The sequence below is a fragment of the Vanessa tameamea genome, chromosome 18 (assembly GCF_037043105.1).
Source record: "Vanessa tameamea isolate UH-Manoa-2023 chromosome 18, ilVanTame1 primary haplotype, whole genome shotgun sequence".
NCBI classification, from domain to species: domain Eukaryota; kingdom Metazoa; phylum Arthropoda; class Insecta; order Lepidoptera; family Nymphalidae; genus Vanessa; species Vanessa tameamea.
In genome coordinates this window covers 9,721,977-9,749,911 of record NC_087326.1, presented here as the reverse complement: position 1 = coordinate 9,749,911, position 27,935 = coordinate 9,721,977, and the positions used below count along the sequence as shown (strand labels likewise).

Here is a 27,935-nt window from a genome sequence, read left to right as displayed (position 1 = left end):
ATATAATACGGAAACACAAGCTTGGAGATTTCGCAGTATGTTTCATAGATGATATTTTAGTTTTCTCAGAAACTTTCTCGGATCATATCAGATATTTGGAAAAACTCTTTGAAGCAATAAAATGCGAAGGCTTAAAACTAAAATTCTCTAAATGCACATTTGCAGCTGATACAGTTAAATACTTGGGTCACATAATACAAAATAATTCAGTCAGACCACTGAAAGATAACTTAATATCAATAAAAAACTTCCCGACTCCTAAAACTCAAAAGAATGTGAGGCAATTTTTGGGAAAAATAAATTTTTATCATAAATATGTGCCAAATATAGCCATTAAATTGGAACCATTGCATAACCTTTTGAGAAAAGGACAAACCTTTGACTGGACTGATGCATGTCAGGAGTCATTTAATGAAATGAAACAAATATTATGTTCTCAACCGATATTAACAATCTTTGACCAAAACCTACCTATTCATATATACACAGATGCTAGTATATTAGGAGTAGGAGCAGTACTAAAACAACCACAAAATAACAATGAAGAAAAACCAGTAGCGTACTTTTCGAAAAAATTGACTGAAGTACAGAAAAGGAAGAAAGCCATCTATCTGGAATGTCTGGCAATTAAGGAATGTGTAAAGTATTGGCAACATCTATTGATAGGTCGGAAATTCACTGTATTTTCTGATCACAAACCATTGGAAAATATGAACATAAGATCTAGAACAGACGAAGAATTAGGAGATCTAACATACTACTTATCACAATATGATTTCGAAATTAAATATTCGCCAGGAAGATACAACATTGAAGCTGATTGTCTAAGCAGAAACCCGGTACTTGGGCCAAATGAAAACTCAGAGGAACAGTTAAAAGTAGTTAATATAATAACACTAGAAGATATTCTAAAAGACCAGGTTAATAATGAATATATACAATGCAGAAAAAACAAGTTAATGAAAAAACAAAATGTTTACTACAAAAAAGTAAGGAAGAAAGAAAAAATTATTATATCAGAGGAATTTAGCATAGATTTCATGAAAAGTGTACATACAGATCTGGGGCATATAGGAATTAAACAAATGCAGAGAATGATTAGCTCAGTGTATACAGCAGAAAATATGACTAAAAACATAAAAAAAATCTGTGAAAGTTGTACAGTATGCTTAAAGAATAAATCAAGAGGACAAATTAAATATGGGTTGATGTCCCACTTGGGTCCCGCCACAAAACCTTTTCAGATATGCTCTATTGATACCATTGGAGGTTTCGGAGGTTCCAGATCAACAAAGAAATATTTACATCTTTTATTAGATCATTTTACCAGGTACGCGTATATTCTAACATCAAGTACTCAAAATGCTAATGACTTCATTAAATTAATAAGAAACTGTACAGAAAGTGATGGTATTGAATTAATACTATCAGACCAATACCCAGGTATCAATTCTAAGGAATTTAAAAGATTTTTGGATGAAAAAAATATTCCCATAATTTTTACAGCAGTGAATTCTCCTTTTTCAAATGGCTTAAATGAGAGATTAAACCAGACATTGGTTAATAAAATCCGGTGCAAGATAAACGAACATGACACTAAAATGGCATGGACGACTATAGCCCACAACTGTGTGCAAAAATACAATGAAACGGAGCATACTATTACTGGATATGCTCCTAAATACCTACTTTATGGTACAGATGTTACGATTTTGCCAAATGAGCTGAAACAGAAGAAGACTGACCATGATTTAATCCAGGCTAGGGAAAAAGCTTTAGAAAATACAATCAAATCACATAATTATAACAAGAAAATTTACGATAAAAATAGAAAACATATAGAGTTCAAAGTCGGTGATATTGTTTTTATAGAAAATGGAAATAAACTGAATCGAAAGAAGCTTGATGAATTGAAACTTGGACCGTACAAAATTTTACAAAAAATTTCAAACTCAATTTACAAAATAAATATTGAACATAAGAGATCAGAGTCCACTTTTTTCCACATTTCAAAGCTAACACCAGCTCCTATCTACGATTAAAGACCGTGCATGAAAAAACATCTTCACCTGACTTTCTTTACGGAGGGGGGGAGATGTAAAGAAAAAATGTATTATTCTTTAATTTGAATTCCGCGCATCAACCGTCATCGAACGCGCAGTGACATGACAACTAATTTATAAAAAATATAATTATGAAAAATATTATCAATCTCGTAATTGTATAAAGTAAAGTATAAAGTATCTTGTGATTTAGGAACAGACATTGTTAATAAATAAACATTAAATGTCGTTTCTCTTTTTACAGAGAAACTCAATTGTGTTTCATTAACTGTGTCGTCTTAATAAAAAAAATACAAGAAAAAATCTTATATGTATATATATATATATATCGTTTATCACTCAAGCACATATTGCCCGTGGCATATTTTTTATCATAATTAAATATTTATTTACATAAGAATTATTAAAATTAAATCCTAAACTATATACAAATACGGATTAAAAATAGATACTGTATAAATCATGACCACGTAGATCTGTGACAAGAATGCTAGAAGCATTTCATAACATTTTCTTAGAAACTTAAAATATATCCGATGACTATAGTGATATTTCCAATTACAGATGCAGAATTTGAGATAGCACATCTGAAACATCATAAGAGACGTAAAAGATCGATATCAAACGATAGTCCAGACTTGATCGCGTTGAAGAAACATCTGAATATCAATCTAAGTCCGAAATCCAGTTTCCTAGATCCCCAATTCCTTTTGTTGAAGAGATGGTCGAATGGAACTGAAGCTGTTTTTGATCAACATTCGGACGAGGAATTGGATTCATGTTATTACAAAAGTGATAATGCTGCTTTGTATGCGTGTGAAGACGTGGTAAGATAAAAAATTGCATATTTTAAACAATTGCGACCTTACATATAAACGCTGCTTAGTGGGTGTTTGGTTAAACATCGATGGTTTCATCTAAAGAAATACTGTTTCTCTTTCACTTTTATATCAAATAAATTATGACAGAAAGAGATAAACCAATGTTTATCTAAGCCACCGTTAAACAACGTTTATGGCTGTAACAGTAAGGCAGTCATTTCTCTATTGCCTGATGTTTTGCTAAATCATCTGATATTTATTACATTTAATTACTTTCTAGTAATTATAAAATGCTACATCGGTCTGTGTTATTATTTTATTAGCTCTAAAAGTTTAACTGAAGATAACGGCTGCGTCAATACATTTTGTATAATATCTGTTTTCTTTTTCTCAGAGAGGTCTAATAAAAACTAACGACAGTTACTATTATATACACCCACTGCCTAAAAGGTTCCACAACGAAAACGCGAAACCTCATATAATTATGAAACGATCTTTAAAAGACATTAATATTAATAGCAATAGTGAAGATATTTGCGTAGAAAGACATAATAAACACATTTTCGAATATGAACCTGAGCCAAAAAAAAATTGGACAAAACATAGAAGGAAAAGAGAAATAAAATCAGAAACAAACCTCAATGAAAACGATACATTAGATAAATTTAAATTAAATTTAGCGCATAGGAATAAGACTATAGGTGATTTTGTTGGTAAATTAGTCATTGATGAAAACCGACAAAAAAGGGCGGTCCTGCCAGCAATATTTGTAGAAACCGCTGTGTTCGTGGACAGAGATTTGTACAAACATATGACAGTGAATTTCCCTAAAGAAACGGAGAGAGAATTAGTGAGATTCGTATTAGCAATGATCAATGCTGTACAATTGATTTACCATGACCCAAGTTTGGGAAGACCAGTTAATTTTATTTTAAAAAGGCTCGAAATACTTCATGAAGATCCAGTGAATTTAAAGAGACCGCACGACATCGATAGATTTCTAAGTAATTTTTGTACGTGGCAAAGATTAGAAAATCCACCAGGAGATAACGATCCCTTGCATTGGGACCATGCGTTAATTTTGACGGGTCTGGACTTATACGTCGTGAATAAAAATGGAAAAGTTAGCAGTCAAGTTGTTGGTAAGTTTAATCTAATTTACTTTAATTGATTGACTGCAAAAACGATGAAGAACTAAAAAATCGGATCAATGATTCAGATATAGCTGTTGTAGTAAATGTGTTTGATTTTATAGGATTGGCGCCTGTTGCTGGTATGTGCACCGTGACCAGTAGTTGTACAGTTAATGAAGGAAGACATTTTGAAAGCGTTTACGTCGTAGCACATGAAATAGGACATAAGTAAGCAACAAGTGACATATAAAATAACATGATATTTATAACGAAACATTCCGTAATTCTGAATAGCATATTCAATGAATTCATAAAAACTTACTCAATTGAAAAGGGACATTTTAACAAGCATTTAGTGAACTAATTCTGACAATATGAATGTATCAGCAACTGAGCTGTAATTTTGTGCACACTTTTGTTTTGGTATAGATATCAAGAATATTTTGGATCAGTGAAAAAAAAATCTTCTTTATACAAGTTGTTTCAAAAATAGCCCCTTTTTTCTTGGTCGTAGGGTATATGCAAGCCCCAATGTATTGTGCCCTACATAATCATCTTACTGCCTTACAATACATTTTAATGCCCAAGATTGAAGACGCAATGCAAGGAAAATTTCACATATAACAGCGCCAATGTCTATAGGCAGTGGTGACTACTCATCACCAGGATCCCATTTGGCCGGCTGGCTGCTTATATCTTTAAATTCTTTAAAAAAATATTGAATTAAGTTAACGTTAACATTTATTTCAGTTTAGGCATGCGTCATGATGGTCCATTAGCTGATAACGGCTGTGATCCTAGCGCCTACTTAATGAGCCCGACCCTGGGCAGCGGCAAAATAACTTGGTCACAATGTAGCAAAAATTATTTGCAAAAGTTTCTTGAGTAAGTACCAAAATTTCGTAACTATTTCAAGCAAAAATATCTGCGCTCAACGATTCCAAAAGTTTACATTGTCCATTGTCATATGTTTTAGCACAGTACAATCTAGATGTCTTCTTGATCACGGCAATTCTGCTGGACAATTGGACCACAGTGCTGAGGGTCTACTTCCAGGTGAAAGGTTCGACGCTGATCAACAATGTAAGTTATTTCATCCTCAACCATAGCTCAAGTCGCATCAAAAGCCCGATCAGGAGTTAAATATGCACTCGAATGACGTTACTAAAATCCTAATACGATTTTGATTAGTGGAAGTCTATTTCCAGTGCAAAGTTTTTATCACAATCCAAGGTTATACTATAAAATTAAGGTAACACTTAATTTTTTATTGATTTTAATGCTGTTTGTGCATATCGAGTTCGTAAAAAATGTAAAACGGTTTAGGATTTCCTACTTTAAAAAAAGTTCGACTCCGACCGTTAGTCATTGAACGATTTTTATGTAATCTAGCATTTGTTTAGTATAAAAAATTGTTTAATTTTGTCGTAAAAGTTTCAGTTGCTTTACATGAAAAGCAATACATTAACTGTCCCAATGGTCTGATGGCTAGGCTGATATTGCAAGGTCATCGATTCGAAACCAGAGTTGGGCCAATAAACAGAAAAAGGATTTTTCTATCAATAATAATTCTTAGTAAAAGATCGGAGTGTTTTAGAGCACGTGAAACCACGTACAGCCTGAACTGTCTCCATGATGGCTTCGTCGTCTTAATGGACTACTATTTAGGGAATAGAGTGAGCCTGTGTTTGCACTGTTGGTTAGTCTCCGCTTAGACATCAACAAAAATAGATACCACGACATCTTATCCCATACTAATACAAATTTCAAACCTTAAATTCATAAACCAGTTATAAAGGTAGTCATTACGTATCTGTTCCATTTAGGTATGCTCAAATATGGCAGTGGGAGTCGACATTCAGCGGCGCAGAACTTAGAAGATATCTGCAGAGATTTGCATTGTCAAAGAGAAAGGTACACTTGGACATCCCATCCCGCGCTGGAGGGCACGATGTGTGGAGAGGATATGGTGAGCAATTACATGATGAATGGAAAATTGATATTGGAATTATAGTTTACTAGTTGTCGCCCGCGGCTTCGCTCGCGTTTTAGAGGTTGATTGTCATGTGCCAGGGAAAAAAGTAGCCTATGTATCTATGCCTTGGAGTTCAAGTTTGTTTCATACAACATTTCATCAAATTCGGTTCATTGGTTTGGCAGTGAAAGAGCGACAGACAGACAGACAGACAGAGTTACTTTCACATTTATAATATTAGTATAGATTAGTATAGATTTACTAATATTACAATAATAAATAGCGTTATTATTCATACACACGCTTCAAAGCCCGCAAATAAATACCTTTTGACATCAACCACCTTCTGACACTCGTTATAAGAGTTAACGATGTTTTTATCAAAATTTTGACAATCGCAGTGACATTAACGTCTCCTATTAAGATAATAAAACAAGCTTAGGCACGAAAAGCATTGCAATACGTGCGCGGTTGTAGGTTACAAAATATTTGTTTGAGTTTTTATGTTCACGCATAAAAAAATAATACTATTTTAAATGACAAAAATGTGGCATTTGTCAAGATATAATGTTTATAATTGAAATAATGTCATTAATCAGGGTACTCAAAAAAAGTAACTTCTCTTTTCATAAATTACGTTACATCGAATCTTGTAAATTAACAATACAAAAGTATTTATTGGACCCTATTTGTATAGAGTACAATTTTTAGTTTAAATTCAACCATAATATCCTACAGTACTGCCGAGGTGGTGAGTGCGTTGAACGAGGTGGAAGTCGAGGATTGGGGGTGGTGACGAGTGCCCGCTGGGGACGATGGTCGCGCTGGTCGGAGTGTGCATCAGCGTGTCTACTGGATGAACAGCATGTTCCGGCTGCGGCTGGAGTCGCCGTCGCATCCAGGAGATGCACCAGACCAAGGTGAATATCGATGAGATATATCATCTAATCAAAACACTAAAATTAAACAATCTAAAAATATTACGTAATAAATTCTGCGTTTTTAATTTGAAGTTATATAGAAATATATAACTCCCCTCCTCCCAAAAAGATTCATACGAGACCTTCTGGGGCGCCTCACCAATGGTCTCAACACGACTTGATCATTATCTATAGATATTATAAGGTGCTCTCCAACGCGCCGCACTCGGGTTTTTTTACACCCTTTGTTGAGACGGTCCTGAAACCACCAGCCAGCTGATTGATACGGCCTCTCATTGCAACAGAAATTACACTCATTAGTTGATAAATTATAAAAATATATTTTTCGAATTTTCAGGCATGAGAACGGTAAAAGTTATTGTCAAGGAAATGACAAAAAGTACCAGTCCTGTCACGCACAGCAGGTAACCCTCATGTTTTGTCTTACAAATTCTTAGAAATCAAGTTCATTAAACCCCGTCGAAGCGTCGTCGAACGTCGAAGCGTAATGAAATTAGCTCCAAACATTCTCCAAATAAGAAAGAATATCTTTGGACAACTGTACGACATTTTCTTTTGGTCAATTATTACTTGCTGTCATATGAAACATCGGCTTTATTTTACTTTGTATGTACTGAGTCATAACAGGTCATACTCTTATATTCTAGTGCAAAACTGTACCAAGGATGACGGTGAGAGAATTCGCTGATCAAATATGTTCAAGAGCTCGTGACGTGGATCCTGATCTCATTGGAACCGGTCTCCAGAGAATGGATGCTGATGGTGAGCAAAATAACTATCAATGACTTTATAAATATTATGTATAACAGTATATAACATCTTAGTTTCTTAATGTCGGCATGCATGTTGGACGATGATGGGACCACTTACCATCCGGACGAAATTTTACAAGTTCTTGATGACAGTAACTGTTACAGATGCGAGCAGCGCATGCGCAGTGTGGTGCGACACGCGGGGGGGCGGGTACAAGTCGCGCGGGTGGGCGCTGCCCGACGGCACCGCTTGCTCCACCACACGCGACTACTACTGCATAGCCGGAGTCTGCAGGGTGAGGACTAACTTGACTCAAACTCTATAACCCATTCAATACACCTGTTCGTTGATTTTCAAAATTCTGCCACCGGCTCAGAAATGAAAACCTCACGCCTGAGAATAATCTGCATTAGAAATTAAATGGGATTTTTTTCTCGAACAATCTTAAGTTTGGAAATTCTCAATGAAATAAATGTGCAATTTCAACAAACTTTCAAGACAATGTTTTGATGTTTTTATAGAAGTTCCCTACCAAGTTAATATGTTGAAATTTTTTATAACGCTATGAATTATGTTACAAGAGTTATTCACACAGGTAAGTATAAATGAAGCAAAAACTCTAAGTTTTAACAGAAATAGTTTTTAATGTACCTATTGTCTGATAATTTCGTGTTTCAGAAATTCACTTGCGCCGGCAATTCGGATGCGGAGTTCTCGCTGACACGGTACGACTGTGAATGGGAAGCTTTACAAGTTCAAACCGCTACTCCACACACTACGTAAGATCAAATCACAATTCACATAATACGTCATCTGAATGTTTATATTTAGTTGGATAAGTACGAAACAATTCAATTGAAATCTTATTTCTTTATTTAAAAAAAAATACTGACCAAATTATAGTACCCAGTCGGTGCAAAAAGTGGATTTAATGCCAGAAGGCATTCTACCTATAAACCTATGTACCTACAATATATGAGAAATGTATTATTTAATATAATATTGTTAGGTGGATGAGCAATTGAGCCACCTAATGGTGAGTAGTCACCGCCCACAGCCCACACTGACACCGTAAAAAACTAACCATTCCTTACATCGTCAACGCACCACCAGCTCTGGGAACTAAGATGTTATGTCCCTAGCACCTGTAATTACACTGGCTCAAGCACCTTTGAAACCGGTACACGACAATGCTATTTGGCGCTGTAATGTGTGATGAGTGGGAGGTACCGCTCATCGTGAGGCCGGACCGTCCGTAACGCGCGTGTGCGCTCGGCAGGGCGGCGGGGAGCGCGACGGGGCGCGGGGCGGGGCGCGCGGGCCCGCGGCGGCGCTCGGCGGGCGCGTGGCGCGGCGCGTGCCACTTCCGCTGCGTGCGCGGCGGCGCGGGGCTGGCGCTGCTGCACGCCGCCGCGCACGCGCACTCCATCCAGCTGTGCACACCCGCGCCGGACGCCACCGCGGTGAGCACTACCCCTATGAATAATTGCACTCCCATAATCCTAACCCCTAAAGGTGATCTTTGCGAGTTATGGATCGCTGTCTTGTATTATACACACCTGCACTTTAACATATCTTTAACGATAACAATTTCTATCAAAAACGATCATAATGGTACATTACTATACTTTGTTCAACTCGCTCGATAACCCTAAACCTTTTATTTCGGTTTTCAGAGTTGCACCCAATTGAGGACCCCTTACCAATACGCTACAATGGTTTGCTCGAAATACAAAGAGAGGGTTAGAAGACTTTCTGGACTCGGAATGCAGATATCTCCGGCTCTAGGTAATATCAGCCATAAGTATTCTAGTATTTAGCAGTTGCCATATTCATATCAGTTAATAATATCAACCACAGATTAAAAATTCGAATCAGTTATGCAACAGTTAATTAGTCCGTTTGCTTTGCTCCATAAATTTGGGGTTAATCGCCTAATTCTCCGAATTTCTTCTTAGTGGATTATTCACCCGTCCACCTACGTCGTCAATTAATGGAAGCGCTTATAGATCATTTTCTTAGTCATCGGCTAGAGAAATCTACGATACACATACTTGACCGCAGCCTTGTTAGTGCTTGTTAGTGGAAACATACTGTGCATTTCACCACCATGCAAGAAATCTATGATAAACATGTGAAAACTATCCATGTGGGCTTGAGGCCCGAGTTCAGTCCATTGACCAAAGTTTACCGCATCAGAGGACCCGGACCGGCCGTGCCGCGTGGCGTGCCAGGACGAGCGCGTGTCGCACCGGTTCTACCTCGTCAACGGGCACGAGGGCTGGTTCCCGCTCGGCGCGCCGTGCGGGCCGCGCTCCTACTGCGTCAGCGGGAAGTGCCTGGTGAGATACAGATACACAGGCGTCTTTAATGATATCCCGCAAACACTTTTATCTTTTTTGGTAAATTTCAATCTCAAAATAAAGGGCTCTTAGCGTATTCTGTGTCTGTGTATCTAAGCTTTTCATTGTGCTTAAAACACTTTGATTTCTTTACTTCATATTTAAGTCAAATAATTCAACAAGTTTCCATGAATGTAAGAGATTTCTGGATCGGGTACTAAAGTTCCACTATGGGAATTCCACAAGAATATATTTTAGGTCCTTTTCTATTTTTGATTCATATAAATGATCTTCGTTTTGCATTTGATAACGATATAGACAATGTACTACTTTTTTAATTTTAAATGAAGGTAAAATAATTATGCTGATATGCAAATCATAAGAAACACATAATCTGTCGTATAATCGAAAATAACGATCTCAAAATGACAATGAAAAAGTTCGTTAGTATAGATCTCACTGCCCCCGTCCCCCATAGGAGTTCGGCCCCGACGGCACGCCGCAGTCGGAGTCGCGGCTGGCGCTGCCGCTGCGCGCGCGCTCGTCCCGCCACCGGCGCCGCCGCCGCCGCCGCAGCCTGCAGCCGCAGCGCCCGCGCGCGCCCGTGCTCGCGTCGCTGCGCCCGCAGCAGCTGCACAGCCTCATCGCCGCGCTCAACCTCACCGGTACGATCTCGGAACAAAAGTCACCGAGTGTCTCATACAAATTGTACAGGAAAACTTACTCACCTCACCCTAGTAATGTTTACTGGAATCATTCTTCTATGAAACTATAAATAATTCATATGACTGTCTATTTGTCTGATGTGTGAGCTTGTCTAAAAAATACAAATCTCGAGACCTGGATTTAATCCGGTTCGGACCACTGCTACTGAGTCTTTCATGATAGATATACCCCTTAAAAAATCTTGGCTCTCCAGCCTTAAAAGATTTCTGACCAAAAACGCAGTCTTAAACTATATTATAATTACTAAATACTTTCACAGATAACAGAATAACATACTTCCAAGCGATACCAGAAAACATCGAAGTCGATTTCTCTAATCCCATACACATCTCGCCTGAAGACACTCTACTGAGGAAGATACCGAGGCCTACTTGGGACTGAATTATTTTAAACAAACTAGCCAAGTCTACACGAGACAAATTCGTTTAATAAGTATTGAAATGTCGTACTAACAATGAACAAGTTTATATTGTATAAATGGGAATGTTATAAAATTTTCAAAAAGGGGCGGAGTCAAATAACACGTCTTCGCATGTAGGCGGAGCTGCATCTGTACGCATGAACGGCACATATTCTGATAGCGTTAAAGACTTATTTATATATATAAAATTAACTGAAGTAAAACTATTAAGGCGCTAAAGACAAAAATCTGTATGAAATTGATTATAACTGATCTGCCACATTAGTATTACAAGGAAACATTTAAAAAAAAAACCAAAATAATTTACAATAAAAATTAAATCATTAACGTTACTTAAAAATATAAAAAAATCTGGAATTTCTTGTTTTTTATTGTAATTTGTCTTTGAAAGTGTTTATTGTTATTGATATATCAAAATATTTCATGTTAGAAGTCTCTCAAGTATCTAATTTACAATTACATCGTAAGACGGTGCTCGGAAAGGTTGTGATTGTTTTGTAAATATATCGCTTTAACTTTAACGATTATTGTGATTTTTATTTATAATTTATTAATAATTATTTTTCCTATTTTATTATTTTTAATAAATACATTTTCTAGTTATTGAATGTTTTATTTATCAAGTTACAATATAACATTAGGTATATGATTATTAAAAATATAATTAATATTAATATATTATGGTTTACATAATAGTTTTAATTAGCTTCTCTGGACACTTTTGATTGTTGAAAGTAGCTTCGCTTGATCTGTGAGGAACCATTGCCAAAACTTCCTCAAGTTGTATTTGTCGCTGTTCTGCAACAAAATTGAAATAACAAATATAGTCATGGGAGGGTTTTCAAAGATGAATGCACAGGATATATTATCAAAAGGCTCAAGTGTGTGTGTGTGCAAATAAAAGTGCACTTTCTATTCTACTAGGACTGCAAGTGATTCGGACGAAGGACCAGCGACTTAACAACTTACTCAATTCGAGAGATTAAAATCGCCGATAATGTCTCGACAGACAAACACAATAACGTTTTATTGACCTCAACCATGCAATGGACCCAAGGCCTCAGAATCTGCCATCCCATCTAATTATATATGTATTTGGGATTACGCACACACTTATCATATATAATATCCTCTGTGCAGTTAGCTAGTCTCACTTGTAAAGGACCACCTTTAAGGTTTATAGTGACCCATATTAAAACATACAAAGATATAACTCACCTTTACAGAATTAAACAAGCCACTAGTCTTAACAACCTTAGCATCTACAGCGCTCATCTCCTCTCTCAGGGAGTGGCTCATAGCGGCAACACTTCTATCATAACAATTGGGTTGCTTCGTGCAGCCGTCCCAGATGAAGTCTCTCAATGGTTTCGCAGAGGATTTACTGCAATAATAAGACGATTAAATAAACAGCAAATTAATGCATAAAAGTACTGGCTATTCCAGTGAGAAATGAGTAAATGAAATCAATCAAAATCCTTTATTCAATACAGAAGCATTAGACTTACTTATTAATTGTCAAATTAAAAACTACCACAGGTTTTAAAAGAAAATACCCTGACCTGAGAAGCACCAGCGAAAGAAACTCTATTGTTTACATATAACAGTACTAATATTATGATTGCACAAGTAACTATAAATTATATTATTTTATATTACATAAATGTTATTTCCAAATTTCCAAAACCAAATTCGCCAACATTCATAACGCCATTTTTTCACGAATCCATCATAAATACCATAGATTATTTACTTGTCTATACTTTTCATTTGAAGAGAATTTTGTAATTTTGGAAGCTGTTATTGAAGATTTTTAAACAAATAAACATAATATACCGAAAATAACTTACATTTGAGTTAAATCTGCTTCCTTAGACTTGTAACCTTCATTAATATTATCATTTAACTCTTGAATACTATTTAGTAACTCATTGTAGAGCTTTATAGGAAGTGAGGCATCGTTACTGGCCTCTGAACCAAGTATTGAGACTAGCGTAGCAAGTAAAGTATTTGATGATTGTAATTCTTTCTCAGCGGCTTCTTGCTCCGCGCATATTGCATTCATTGATTTCTGAAACAATATATTAATACATGTGAGTTCAATTATATGATAAATTTTAATAAAGTAAATTAAATTATTCATTTTTAACATTACAATTGGTAATTTTAGTAATAATCCAGTAAAAAAAAAACAGCCACATGAAATATGTATTCCATTCCATTAAAAAAAATCCTTCATAATATGCAATTACTCTTCTAGTATAACGCAATACATAGTGAATTAATTTTAAAATATTATACCATTTATTCGCAGCTCATAATGTAAAACTATTTCGAGATTCAAAAATTGTATTTAGCAATTAAATATTACATAAACTGCACGAAAAATATTAGAGTATGGTGATACAATTTATTCAATATAAATTATTTTTATGATTGGAAGTATTAAGGCTCTTGTACGGGTGAGCGAATGTGCGTGCATGCGTGCGTACGTACCGTGCGCAGCGCGGCGGGCGCGCGCGAGAGCGCGTGGTCGCGCAGCTCGGCGGCGAAGTGCAGCAGCTCCTCGGCGGCGCGCAGCTCCCGCCGCAACGCGCCGTACGCGCACGCGTCCGCCCGCAGCGCGCGCCCCGCCCACGCGCGCGCCTCGCCCAGCGCCGCCGCCGCCGCCCTGCCGCACGAAAACACTTTAACTTAATTGTGCTGGAAATAAACTCAGGAACGGTACAAGATATGGCAGTAGAAATTCATTGAAGCAGCAAATTATTGTTAAAAACAACGATGTCATTTTAAACACTATTAACTATTCAGTTACATTGTTTATCCAGGAATGAAAACAAATAATTCTCTAAGTAGTAGATGATCAATCTTTGACATAAATAAAAACAAAAGTCTGCATGTCTGTTGTCTGTGCGACGTTTCTGAGCCATTCATCTGATTTTGATGAAAGTTTCGTGAGCTGTTCTGTATACGCCCAGAAAAAAGCAAAACTTTATTTATATACTTGTCCTTAAAGTTAATTTTATATGTATTATTATTCTCTTACAAGCCAGGACAGGTAGCTTGATGTACATAGAAAAAGACAACACAAACTCACTCTCTAGCAGCCAATGCAGATCTGGCAGTCATCTCCACAGCCAACCTGGTACGTCTGTCTACATAGTGTTTAACAGCAGTCTCTAGCTGCTGCTCCAATATTGATTCTTCTTGTTCCAGCAACTCTATAGCACTCTGGGCTTCCATCGCACATACACTGAAATAGAAATAATAATAAGCTATTTCTTATTTATCAAATTATAATGGCATTATTATAAGAAAAATTATATTTATTTTATTTAAATGATATTCTTTATTAATTTTGTAGCTTTTAATTATAATACAAGTGTCATCACTAATATTATTTAATTTTTTCTTAGTATTTTGCCTGATTCAATAGAAATATCTAAGATCTGAGAAAAAAATCAGCAGATTATTTTGAGAATAAGGTGAAAATGATACTCATCAATAACTAAGAACTAAGTAGTACAGCTAATTAAATAAAATATAACATGACTTACGTAATTTGACTTGGATGAACATTATTATAGTTGGATATGAGAAGCAATTTAGCTTGCTCGCCACACAACTCTCCTTTTGTTTCTATGTAAGAGCATACTGCATCTGAAAGCCTGTGAAAAATCATTATATAACTAACTTGTTCAGCATATTTATGGTGAACAAAGATATTTTTATTATGGGCTGAAAACTGCTCAGTCAATGTTATATATATAAGTATATTCTATATTTACATTTCTCTATTAGTTTTAGTTATTTCATGTTATTTTATTTACTATCACAGCTCCAACCTTCTCATATTCTATGAGTCTTCACCTACACCTTTGGTTGCTTGGAAAGATCTCTATATAGTGATACATTACATTTTTTTTTACATTACATTAGCAGCCTGTAAATTTCCCACTGCTGGGCTAAGGCCTCCTCTCCCTTGAGGACAAGGTTTGGAGCATATTCCACCACGCTGCTCCAATGCGGGTTAGTAGAATACACATGTGGCAGAATTTCGTTGAAATTAGACACATGCAGGTTTCCTCACGATGTTTTCCTTCACCGCCGAGCACGAAATGGATTATAAATACAAATTAAGCACATGAAAATTCAGTGGTGCCTGCCTGGGTTTGAACCCGAAATCATCGGTTAAGATGCACGCGTTCTAACCACTGGGCCATCTTGGCATGTAGTGATAAGGTCGTCGAAATTGAACACTTATTTTATATATGCTGTATCCATATTTTATTTATTTATTTTCTCTTTGTGGTGTACAATAAAGTATAATATATAAGTTTATATAGCAAGTTCCACCTCTTCATGAAGTATAAATTAAACCAAAATATACTTTATTGAAGAATTATACATATGTGTGCATTTTACCAGTTTTCTGTCAAGTCAAAGAATTCGATTTTAAGTAGATATTTACCATTGTTCCATATTCTTCGCTTCAGCTAATGCAGTTCTTAAGTCTTCTTCGTTGATACTATCGTTTTGCTTCTTGTTAAATTTCTTGGACGTGTACAAATCAAAGTGTGACTTGAATAGAGCTTGAGATTGTCTGTATGACTCAAATGGGCCAAATGTGAAAAATCTTTTGGCTAATTCCTGAAAATATTTATAATAAGACATCTGAATCTTTACAGTGAATATAGCTTGTGTAAGGTAAGATTGTCCGAGATATATTATATTATTAAAAAAATTATACAATGAGCAATTTGTTTTGTCATTATATAAGAGATCACAAGTGTGAAATGTATATAAATAATTTATACCGAGAAAATCTACAAGATACTGAGTAATCACTATCACCAATTATATACAATAAGATCTGTTGCCGTATGCAAGTATGTATAAAAATGCGTACCTTATCAACAGCACAATTTCCATATATGCTCAAGACATCGCCTATAATATGTATAACATCATTGAAAATGCATTCCTCTTCTTCTGCCAATTGTATGCACTCCACGCCGGCTTCCTTTTCATCTTCTGCACCTTGCTGTAGAGCAGTGTTTAACTTAGTCAGTTCCAATGTTAATTCTTGTTTCGTTGATCTGGAATGAAGATTCTACAATTATTATATAATTGAAAATGAAGCAGATAAGATGATATATAAACAAGATGAATTTCATGTATATGCTTAAAATGTGTGCCAAATCTTCTCATTTTAAAATCCCTTTTCATGTTTCGATAACAATGATGATTCTTAGTTTAAAAATACACAACAAATATGCAATAATATTGACAAAATATACTATGAAAACTATTACTTCATGTCCAACTAAATTTCAATCAACTATCTCAGGACTTGAATATTAAACTGACTTAAGAGCAACATTATAAATGTTATGTGAGGCAGCTAAATATAGTATCCATCTCTTACTCCTTTCTGAACTTTTTTAACATCTACTGAAAATTACTTTAACAAATAATTCATTAATTTTTTACTGGCCAGACCAGAGGCTCAGATCTGCACTCAAAATTAGCTAATCTCCAGGGAAACCAACCAATTACACAGGACAAATTAAAGTGCACAAGTGCCCTATCCGAACCCCATAACAAGTATTGTGAATAATATATATTACTTTTAACTCATCTTACTCATTCTGTGCCGTCAATTCCTTAAGGATAATCTCTTGTTTTTCCAACATCATTAACTTTTCTTTCTGCATTCTGATGTCAAGTTTAATATCTTCCAATGTATCCTGATCTCCTGGTAGGCAAATTCCTTCAAATTCATTTTGAATAGACACAATTTTACCCTCCAACTCATGTGCCGGTAATAATTTTCCCTTTGCTTCTAATTCTGCATATCTGAAGAAATAAATCATAATATTCTAAATATTATAAAATAAAATATAACTTGCAAATATCACTGATTGCTTATCATTGAAACTTTTTCCACATCTATTTTTTTTTTTATAGGAATACAAATATTTAATGTAACTGTGTATATAATGTATATAATGACGACCTCCGTGGTCGAGTAGTGTGTACACCGGTTTTCATAGGTACGCCACTCCGAGGTCCCGGGTTCGATTCCCGGCCGAGTCGATGTAGAAAAAGTTCATTAGTTTTCTATGTTGTCTTGGGTCTGGGTGTATATGGTACCGTCGTTACTTCTGATTTTCCATAACACAAGTGCTTTAGCTACATACATTGGGATCAGAGTAATGTATGTGATGTTGTCCAATATTTTTTTATTTTTTAAAAATGTTTTAAGCAACAGTACATAAATCATTAATATTTTTTGTGTTGTTGATAGGATTAGTGAACCTGCAACATATATACTAGAAAGGTATACTAACAACTGCGAAGAAATTATCTATAGCACAACTATGTACACCAATACAGGTAAAATTTCTGATCTCTCACGCTCATAATCCGATTGAAATAACATGCTTTCTGAGTTACGGGAATATATACACTACCAACTGCAAAGCTACCAGATGGTATTCAAAATTTATTGACCAAAAAACTTAACTAACGTAGAAGCAGTAGCCTTATTTATATTAAACTAGCCATATAATCAACGCTGACCGTTATCGACCACTTACAGTTGATAAAAATAGCTTACGCTGATATAAACCTGCCAAGATAAATCCGAAATCATCACCTGTACTCCTCCCGTTCACTTAAAGCATTATTCTGATCCAAGTTTTTATAAATCCATCGCAAAACATCAGAGAAGTCCGCATCGTTTAACATCCATTCAAAGGACTTTTTATAAGTATCAACACCGAGGCTATCAAGGAAGGGTATGAATTCCTCATCACTCATATCGTTTAAGCAATTCATAATCACAAAACTTAATATATTGTATTTTATTATGCTGTTTTTAGTTTACAATATTTTCCGTTATGACTGTTATAATACAATAGTAAAATTCAAATTTGAAACGTCAAAACAATCATGACATTAATTTGACATTTCGATAATTAAAATACGCTACAATTTTCAGAATATAAAATTTTGTACATAATATAACAGATTTTACTGCAAATTAACCTTTTTTTGATTTTCTATCATTTTAATGCGTCAGAGTACATTATTCACTTGTTTCCGAGACTGCCTATATATCTATGTATACATATAGGCGTCGCTGATACGACGTAGTTATTACATTTTGCAACAGATGTCACCACTAGCGCTTACATTTTTAACATACAATTTAGTTTTTTTACAAATAATATATATTTTTTAAATATAAAGTTTATAGTATCGAACGCAATTAAAAATGAATATTATTTAGTTTAGTTGTTTTTTTTTTTTGTTAAAGATACTTAATTACTTTATTATATTCATTCGCAACACATTCAACTAGCTAATTGTAAGAATAAAAATATTTTTTAATAAATTACCAAAATTATGTTTAGCAGCGAATATCTAGCTGCAAGAGAAATCTACAACTCTCTCATATTTAAACAAAGTCTTGGTTTGTTGTTTCTGGTAATCTAAGGTCATGTAGCGTGGGCATGGAAGTATCCAAGGCACAGGCTAACAATTAATTGTCTATACCCACGGCATATTTCAAGAAAAATAGACAAACATATTCAATAGTCTTTTTTACCTTTTTGACACGAAACACCGATTATAATATTAAAATCATATAAGCCGGATTATTATATTTCAATAAAATAAATGTTTAGGTACTTGGTAGGGGTTTGCGAAACCCCGTCTGGGTAGGTACTACCCTTTCATCGTATACATATTCTAACGCTAAGCAGCAATCCTTAGTACTTTTGTGTTCCTGTCTGAAGATAAGTGAGCCAAAGTTAGTGACGTATTGGCGATGAAATGAATGCTCACAGTAGCTTACGACGCCAATTTCAATAGGCAGTGGTGATCGCTTAACATAATTGTGGGGCATTTGCAAGTCTACCAATATATGTTATAAAAGAGAAATGTCATACGATCTCCTACGTCATAGTCAATCAGCTAATAGCTACTGATTAACTAGCTGCAAGACTAGTGTTAATCAAAAATATATACTGTCATATTGATATGGTTTTATTTGACAACCATATGATAAAATTCTGACATATTTGTTCTATAATATCACAACGCGCATTGGGCTCCTATTTGAGATTAAGATCTTTATTTCTCAGGAAAATTTTACAATTTACTTAAAATGATTTTTGTTGTATTTATTGTAAGAATTGTAAGAGAACCGTTCATGCAATAAGGCTAGGTATTTTTGTACTTGTGATATGATACTGTAGATAGAACGAGCTAAGCAAAAGGGGGAGGTATCAACTGCAAATGCTTTTATTATACTTAGTCACGCATCTAACAACGTATTTAAAGTAGGCCTCGTCTAGTATATAGGGGCGCATAAATCTTGACTTCAAAACCCACGTAGGACCGATAAAAAGCTATTGTATAATTTGAGTAGACTACCTTGGATTGACCGATAATGACTTCATAAGTCATAATAATCATTTAAGATACTCGACAGGCCGCTGCTGAAAGAAAACATTTCGAGAAAACCCAATCAACTCGCATTGGAACAACGTGATGGAATAAGCTGCAAATCTACTTCCTAAGAGAGATGGAAATTCTTGCCCAGCAGTAGGACATTTACTGACTGGTAATTTTTAAAACATAACAATTAATTTGATTATCCACTTATACCTTCAACAAACATGCTAATAAAGGATCCACTGACGCGTTCATAATAAGGCTTGTAAATCATTCAATTAAACTGACATAAAAATGAAGGAAGAGTCTGCAATTGCTCCATTAGCCAATCAGAGGCCCCTCTGTTTTGGCATATCCTCGTACTTGAACGAACTGTAAGTTCAAGGTTACGTCGTGTTTGGGGTCCAAGTATATACGCGACACGTGTACAATATTAAAATCAAATAGTTAATTGAAATTGTAGTCACCACATACAAAAAAAACTAGTTTTTTTATAATATAGCGGACGATCAAATGGCTAGTGATCACCACCGCCCATAGAAAATGGCGCTGTAAGAAATATTAACCATTCCTTACATCGCCAATGTGCCACCAACCTTGCGAACTAAGATGTTGTGCCTGTAGTTACAATGGCTCACTTACCCATCAAACTGGAACACAACAACACTGGATACTACTGTTTTGCAGTAGAATATCTGATGAGTTGGTGGTAACTACCCAGGCGGGCTTGCACAAAGCCCTACCCTCAAGTGATAGTTGGAAAATAACAATAAACGAATAGTTTAATTGCCGTAAAAACTTCTTACGGGTAAAATTCATACAAAGCTACTACTTACTAATTTAATAGTTGAAATTTAGTAGATGCTTAGGTTATAAAATAAATATATGTTCAAAATTTTTGTTTTATATTTATCGTCCGTAGGTTTGGAGGTACGTTGAATATTTAGTGAGGACAAACGATTTTATAAGTATAGATGAAGTTTGGTCTTCGCCTCATGTTCAGTATGTTTTTTTCATTTGTGAATATTTTTACGCAGGATTCTCGCGGAAATTTCTGGTTCTCTGTTGTAATAAATTGGATAAGCTTTAATGAATTGGGTGTAGCATGACTTGGAACTAATTTTACTTACATATAACTGTTGCGATACGATCCCGATTTTCCAATTTCCCTCCTTAGGCATAAATATCCAGACACGCTTGAATGCGAATCAAGTAATTTTTAATCGGTAGCCCAAAAATGAAATTTCATACTTCTAACTTCCAACTGACGGACTTCAAGACTAACATGTATATGAAATGTCATCCTCTATTTCTCCCCTTAAGCGTAAAATATCCAGAAACGTTTAAATACGAATCAACTCATTTTTAATCAGTGGCACAAAAATAAAATTTCATGCTTCTAACTTAAAAAAGTATGGACTTCCAGACTATCCTATATACAAAATGTCTACCTAATTTCTCTCCTTAGGCGTAAAATATCCAAATACGTTTAAATGTGAATCAACTCATTTGTAATCGGTAGCCCAAAAATAAATGTTTTTGATTCTAACTTCAAAATGACGGATTTCCAGACTAACCTATATAAAAATGTCAACCCTTATTAAACCCTTTATAGGTTGAATATGCAAAAACGCTTGAATACATATCTACTAACTTTTAACCAGTATCCCAAAAATAAAGTTTCATGTTTTTAACTTAAAAAATGACGGACTTCCATAAAAAAATGTCATCCCTTATTTCACCCACTTTTTGTGGTAGAATATAAAAAAACGCTTAAATTTTTAATTACTCGTTTTTAACAAGTATCCCAAAAATATCGTTTCATGTTTTTAACTTAAAAAATGACGGACTTCCATAAAAACTTTCAACCCTTATTTCACCCCTGAGTGGTATAATATAAAAAAACGCTTAAATTCGTATTTACTCGTTTTTAATCAGTATCCCAAAAATAAAGTTTCATGTTTTTAACTTAAAAAATTACGAACTTCCATAAAAACTTTCAACCCTTCTTTCACCCCCTTAGTGGTAGATTATCTTGAAACGCTTAAATATGTATGTAGTCATTTTTAATCAGTATCCCAAAAATAAAGTTTCATGTTTCTTTCTTAAAAAATTACGGACTTTCATACATACTTTCATCCCCTATTTCACCCCCTTAGGAGTAGAATATGCAGAAACGCTTTAATGTTTATGTACTTATTTTTAATCAGTATCCTAAAAATAAAGTATTATGTTTCCAACTTAAAAATGACGGACTTCCATACAAACGTTCAACCCCTATTTCACCACTTTAAGGGTAGAATTTCCAAAATTCCCTCCTTAGTGGGTGTCATGATATGTTAGTTTATAAGTGTACAGCCTAAAATATAAGTTTTATGCTTCTAGTTCTTAAAATTACAATAATTTCAACAACTTACAACCCTTTTTCAACCCTTTACAGAACTTTATTCCAATTAAAAAGTAGCCTATGTCCTTTCTCAGGCTCTAAACTATTTGTGTACCAAATTTCATTTGCGAGTCTGACTCGTGGACCGAGTCCCATGTATATATTTATAGGTATGTAAATAGCTCATAGATCTACCAAAAGGGAACGATGGTTGAAGATATTTCCCTTTTTTCAAGTTTTTTATATTTACCAATGTAAGAGCCCTGCTCCTAAGCAAAATGTACGCAGTGTGGGATCAATTTATATTGGTTTTTATATAAGCAAATAAAAATAAAAAAATCATGATTTTCAGTTTTTTTTAGTTTATTGTGCTATAATAACTACCTTCATGCCAAATTTCCAGTTTCTAGGACTACGGACTTTCAAGAAAAAAATACAATTCACGTTTATTCCCTATCCCATGGGAATTCCAAATATCCTAAAAATAGTTTTTAGTTGTTGTTATAACCTATTTGCATGCTAAATTTGAAACCCCTAAGAATTATAGTTACGGAGATAGAGCTACTTTGGTTCGAAAATATAAATCCATTTATTCCCTATTCCGTGGGAATTTTGAAAAATCCTTTCTTAGTGCACCTCTAGGATACTCAATGTATAAGGTACAAGGTACTCGACCACGGAGGTCGTTAAAGATTTGATTGTTAGCAGATTTGGCGCCTTGAATTAGAATGAATTAATACATATTATTTTGGGAAATGAAACGGTACGCAAGGAGTATTTAATACAATTGTCTATTCAAATACCAATATATAATGGCAGAGAAAAAATAAAAATTCAAAATATATGCCTTAGCAAGTTTATTAAACTTAAATCTTAATAAAACTATATTACTGTCTTCTATCTCAAAAGGACCGCAGACTTTAGTTAGTTAGTATTTGGTATTCATTTTAACTTCATACGCCTTGACGGTCAGACACACAGACAGACCAACGGAAGAACAGCGAAGTGATCTTACAAGGCTTATTTTTCCGTTAGACGTACGGAACCCTAATAAAAGTTCAACTGTATATGAATAAGCATCTTAGAACTTATATTTATATATACTTGATTTCTTGACCTTTAGCGGGCAATGTACATAAAAATGTCGATATATTTTGTAAGACATATTTTAAATGTTTAATTTGTTATCTTAGAATAAAGTATTGACTAAATATGGTTTGAAATACAATTCTATATTTAAAATAACAAATTCATTTAAGTTGAGACATTCTCCATTATTTTGGATTTGAAATTTATACTGTTATTAAAAAAATGATTTTATAAATATGTTCTTAGGTTGTGGTCTAGGTAGCCCCTATTCTACAGGAATTCTAAACTACCAACTAGCAAGACAATATGTTATTTTCAGGATTACCCCTTTTAACTTACTGTACATATTCAATGGTGTTGTTGTTTATAGTGCCTATTCATAGACAAGTTTATAATGATCAATAATTTTAATTTGTTGTTGAGTCATATTTAACTTTTTATTTCCTTTTTACCTACTAATTATGACTACAGAGTTCCCCAGCATATACTCTACTTCATTATAGCCACCTGGCGAACTATCAAACTAACAAACCACTTACTTTTCTTACGAATCAAAGACAATGCAAATTAGACATAGACAATTTTATTACATTTTCAATTTTTAGTTTCCTTCTCAATACTACTCGGTATAGCCTATTCCAATGGAAGTAGGAAAAAAGATAGAACTTAGATTTACCTATTTCGTTTGCTAATAACTCAGATATGGTGTGAGTTTATGATTAATATATATTTATTTATAATACATCACCATTGCACTTAACTACTTATTTCCACTTTAATTTTACTTCCAAAATTCCGATAACAATTTCGTCGACGTTCAAAACGCATTTATTTCGGAAATCCATAGTGAATCGCGTCAATTTGCTGTCAAATGTTGTTTATTTAGCTTTTCCTTTTATGGTTGGAATAGAGTATAGATATATTGTTTTTAATTTTTTTAAATAAGTCGGTATAAATATAAAATAATTTAGATTTTTACCATTGCCTGTTGAAATGCTTAATTACGAAGAATTAAAAACTAAAAGATATGCCATCTCTAATGTCATTTCAGTTCCGTGTTTGTACCGTTTGATATAATAGTTAATGTCACTTCGTGTATAGTAGGCGTCGGTGTACAGTGGCGTCAAATGCTATTGAAGCTAAGCTAAGTTTGCTTCTGTCAACTGCTGACAGTGCTTTCTTTGGGCTATATTTCCATTGTTCAATAACGAGACGTCAAATATTTTGTATATTAAGTTGCTATAAAAAAATCACTGGAGCGGTTTTTTCAGACTATTTCTTATTAATTTTAACATAGTATATATTGAAATTATCGGCTTTTCTCTACTATAATACACGCATATTACAGCAGAGGAAAGCCGAGAATTTCAACTTTTCTACCCAGATTTCTACCTCTTTATGTTTATTGTTCAATCGAAAAATTATACGTAGACTCTTAATGTACCCGATTGAAGCTTTAATATAAATGTCGACATTATTGTAGTTTTTTTTTTTAATGAAATCCAAGAAAACTAGTTGTCCTTTTTCATCAATCCAAAAGATATGTGCTAGTAAATACTCATACAATTACACATATGGATTCTGTATCACAGATACTAACTTCAATTTCTTTTATCATTTATTTAATCACGTACAGCCAATCATAATCCTTATTTGACGACCTCCGTGGTCGAGTAGTGTGTACACCGGTTTTCATGGGTACGCTACTCTGAGGTCCCGGGTTCGATTCCCGGCCGAGTCGATGTAGAAAAAGTTCATTAGTTTTCTATGTTGTCTTGGGTCTGGGTGTTTGTGGTACCGTCGTTACTTCTGATTTTCCATAACACAAGTGCTTTAGCTGCTTACATTGGGATCAGAGTAATGTATGTGATGTTGTCCAATATCTATATTTATAAAAAAAAAATTAAGTTTCTTTTTTTAAATTAAATTTTTGGTTAATTTGAAATGATCTGCGGAATTTTATTATAATAATTTTCGAACGTAATATTAATGACCTTTACCACAGTATAATGGAAACATTGGTAATAGACAATAGATTTATATAGGAAGTAGGCGCCGTAAAGCATCCTTGACAGCAACGAGTCGTCGCTAGAAAAACAATAGAGCACGTCTGGCCCAGTCTTAACGTTTACCAAGTTAGTTTTTTGACGCAGTAACTACTTTTCAACCTTATGTCGATGCAATAGAAACTATAATCGTATATATTCATTTAAGCTGATTACGGTATTTTCTGTTTAATGCCACCACTCCACTGTTCATCAAGTGAGTGAACAGTTTGACTTGCTCATCTTATATGAGAGCTTGGTAGTAAATTGTATTGATTTTAGTGAAATGAAATAAAACTTAATTGTCGTTGAAGTTATAATTCACTCTTATATTTTTAAGGGTCCGTTTTTATGATGCGCTTGCGCAGGGTATCATGGAAACTACATGATGAAGTTACTCGCTAAACCACCAATGAAGTGTCAGTCGCTCGAAAAAGACAACTTCACGCCTTATTTCATTTTACAACGATCATAATGTGTAATATATTATAAAAAAGGGGGGGGGGGGGGGAAGAAACGCGAGGCTTGTTAAAACTCTATGTATCATATAGTTATTAACATAATCAATTGTATTTATTTGTCTTTTAAGACCCGTATATGTATATTGTAATCTGAAAGGATATAGCTCTTTATTAAAAATGTAAATGAACGAGAGTCGCAGAGATTGAACTCGATGATCGCTAACCAACTAAAATCCAAGGGAGTTCTAACCGTGGTTTCAGATAGTCCATATAACTTGTAAAATTATCTATCATTAAATATCGACTGAACTCAAGTAGAGATATTTTTGTAAACCAGTACCTAATGCATGTTTTATTTATTGAATTAACAAAATATGTTTACAGAGTATTTTTTAACGGAAGCTATTCCTGTCTAGTTCTGAACATATCTATTTGGGTGATAAAGAACAGCGGTGTGTGTCAGCGTGTCAGTTTGTTTGTGTAGGCGTCTTCTAGTTTAAGACCAATTGAATACGGGATGAATAGAGCAGGAAAGTTTAGTGAAAGTATGTCATTTGTTGCGTTGAGTGGCAAGTCTGGCACTTACCGCGAATTAGTACTTTAATTTAATTTTTAAGTGCTAGCAAATTTATTTCTACCCTTCTAATATTTATGTCTCGAAGTTGTCTGAATATCTAAATGTCGTCGTCTGGATTTCAAGTTTGCCGTTAGTGTTATGTCATTGTCCAACCAAATTAGAAACACGTAGTTTTCCGATACCCAGATCACCAGCAATGTTAAAAAGTGTTCAGTCAGGCCATATTTATGAACACGACCCTCTTATCACAATATATGCTACCTTTAAACAGCAATACTTTTTTTATATGGGCCACCTGATAGTATGTGGTCATCACCGCCCATAGACAATGGCACTGTAAGAAATATTAACCATACCATAATCGCCAATGCGCCACCAACCTTGGGAACTAAGATTACACTAGTTCACTCACCTTCAAACCGGAACACAACAATACTGTTGTTTGGCGATGGAATGTCTGATGGGTGGATGGTACCCAGACGTGCTTGCACAAAGCCCTACCACCAATTAAATATATAGTATTGTTGTGTTTCAATTTGAAAGTGAGGACCTTAATGGCGATTCAGGAAAGCATACATTTTTCTTACAGCGCCATTGTCTATAGGCGGTGGTGACCACTTACCATCAGGTAGCCTATTTGTTCGTCAGTATAACTATATCATAAAAAAAATTTAACAATACTCCATAGTCCTCTGTTCCGCGCCTCGTATTGTTTGTTAACTAAGTCGGGATTATCTCCTTTACGTTCAGATTTATAACAAAGACATTTATTCAAAACCATCGCCTTGCTAGGGTTGCCAGCAAACGTGAGATCATGGTTTCATTAAAAATTGTCGAAAATTGTTATATTTGATTATTCACAATTTTTTAAAGGGACTCGATCATCATCATCAGCATCCTCCTGCCCTTATCCCAATTTTACTTGGGGTCGGCGCAGCATGTCTTCTTCTTCCATACTTCTCTGTCGGACGTCATCTCACAAGTAACATTCTTTCTAACCATATCGTCTTTCACACAATCCATCCATCGTTTCTTGGGTCTTCCCCTACCTCTATATCCATCCACATCCATTCTCAAAACCTTTCTCACAACATGGTCCTCATTCCTCCGCATAACAAGCCCATACCAAGACAGCCGGTTTCCAGATAGCTTCTCGGTTACCGGTGCCACTTTCAAACTTCCTCTTATGTACTCATTCCATTTAAAGGGACTCAATAATAAGTTTTATAATATCAGTTCTTATCTGCTAGTCAGAGTGTGTATTCATTTGACATAAATAAGACGAACAAAATTTGTTCATACTAATAATATATACCAAAAAAATATATCCTACACTTTCAGGCCATAGTAGAATTTCAATCTTTTTATTTGTTTTTATTTTATTTTACACTAATTTTCGCCCGCGGTTTCGCTTGCGTTTTAGTGGTTGGTTGTCTGATATTATTCGCACAATATCTTTATCAATTATAGCTTTTGTGTTATTCTGATGTATAAGATATATTATTGTAAAGTTTCATTTAAATCCATTCAGTAGATTTGCACGAAGGAGTAACAATCATCTATACATACAAACTTTCGCCTTTATAATTTTAGTAAGGATTGTGCGTTGGATTATCTAATATCTACTTATTTGAACCTACCGTACTAATTTAATTACTAAGATAATTTTAAGCTAATGGAAACAATTTAAACACTGTTGAATGCAACATTATGTTTTATGTAAAGGGGGTAATGAA

General features: G+C 34.6%; 2 protein-coding genes across 2 annotated transcripts in view; one reads left to right on the top strand and one right to left on the bottom strand.

Moving 5' to 3' along the window:
• The window catches only part of LOC113398485 (A disintegrin and metalloproteinase with thrombospondin motifs 16-like), a 58,830-nt gene extending 47,622 nt beyond the window's left edge, over positions 1–11,208 (top strand). Inside the window, exons 3-18 of the mRNA XM_064217723.1 lie at positions 2,628–2,890; positions 3,279–4,026; positions 4,140–4,245; positions 4,768–4,902; positions 4,994–5,100; positions 5,844–5,986; positions 6,731–6,912; positions 7,271–7,337; positions 7,581–7,695; positions 7,851–7,981; positions 8,365–8,465; positions 8,978–9,149; positions 9,363–9,474; positions 9,886–10,028; positions 10,507–10,693; positions 11,014–11,208. Coding sequence (XP_064073793.1) covers positions 2,628–2,890; positions 3,279–4,026; positions 4,140–4,245; positions 4,768–4,902; positions 4,994–5,100; positions 5,844–5,986; positions 6,731–6,912; positions 7,271–7,337; positions 7,581–7,695; positions 7,851–7,981; positions 8,365–8,465; positions 8,978–9,149; positions 9,363–9,474; positions 9,886–10,028; positions 10,507–10,693; positions 11,014–11,135 — 2,834 coding nt within the window. The 3' untranslated portion in view covers positions 11,136–11,208. The remainder of the gene's footprint in view (positions 1–2,627; positions 2,891–3,278; positions 4,027–4,139; positions 4,246–4,767; positions 4,903–4,993; positions 5,101–5,843; positions 5,987–6,730; positions 6,913–7,270; positions 7,338–7,580; positions 7,696–7,850; positions 7,982–8,364; positions 8,466–8,977; positions 9,150–9,362; positions 9,475–9,885; positions 10,029–10,506; positions 10,694–11,013) is intronic.
• A 416-nt stretch (positions 11,209–11,624) lies between these two features.
• LOC113398501 (augmin complex subunit dgt3) lies at positions 11,625–18,091 on the bottom strand. Its single transcript, XM_026637264.2, has 10 exons — positions 17,837–18,091; positions 16,822–17,034; positions 16,085–16,274; positions 15,647–15,825; positions 14,733–14,843; positions 14,273–14,428; positions 13,672–13,846; positions 13,026–13,246; positions 12,394–12,559; positions 11,625–11,973 (listed from the first exon to the last, which is right to left on the bottom strand). Exons 1-10 carry the CDS (start codon positions 18,016–18,018, stop codon positions 11,878–11,880), a joined length of 1,689 nt encoding a protein of 562 aa, XP_026493049.2. The 5' UTR covers positions 18,019–18,091; the 3' UTR covers positions 11,625–11,877.
• Positions 18,092–27,935: the final 9,844 nt, after the last annotated feature.

Bases quoted from the DNA above. Each gene is read 5' to 3' on its own strand.
- LOC113398501 (XM_026637264.2), bottom strand. From the start codon at position 18,018: ATGAATTGCTTAAACGATATGAGTGATGAGGAATTCATACCCTTCCTT. The intron at 13,247-13,671 runs GTACGTACGCAC...ATATTGTTTCAG, and splicing joins CGCCCGCCGCGCTGCGCACG to AAATCAATGAATGCAATATG. The intron at 12,560-13,025 runs GTAAGTTATTTT...TTATTATTGCAG, and splicing joins GAAGCAGATTTAACTCAAAT to TAAATCCTCTGCGAAACCAT.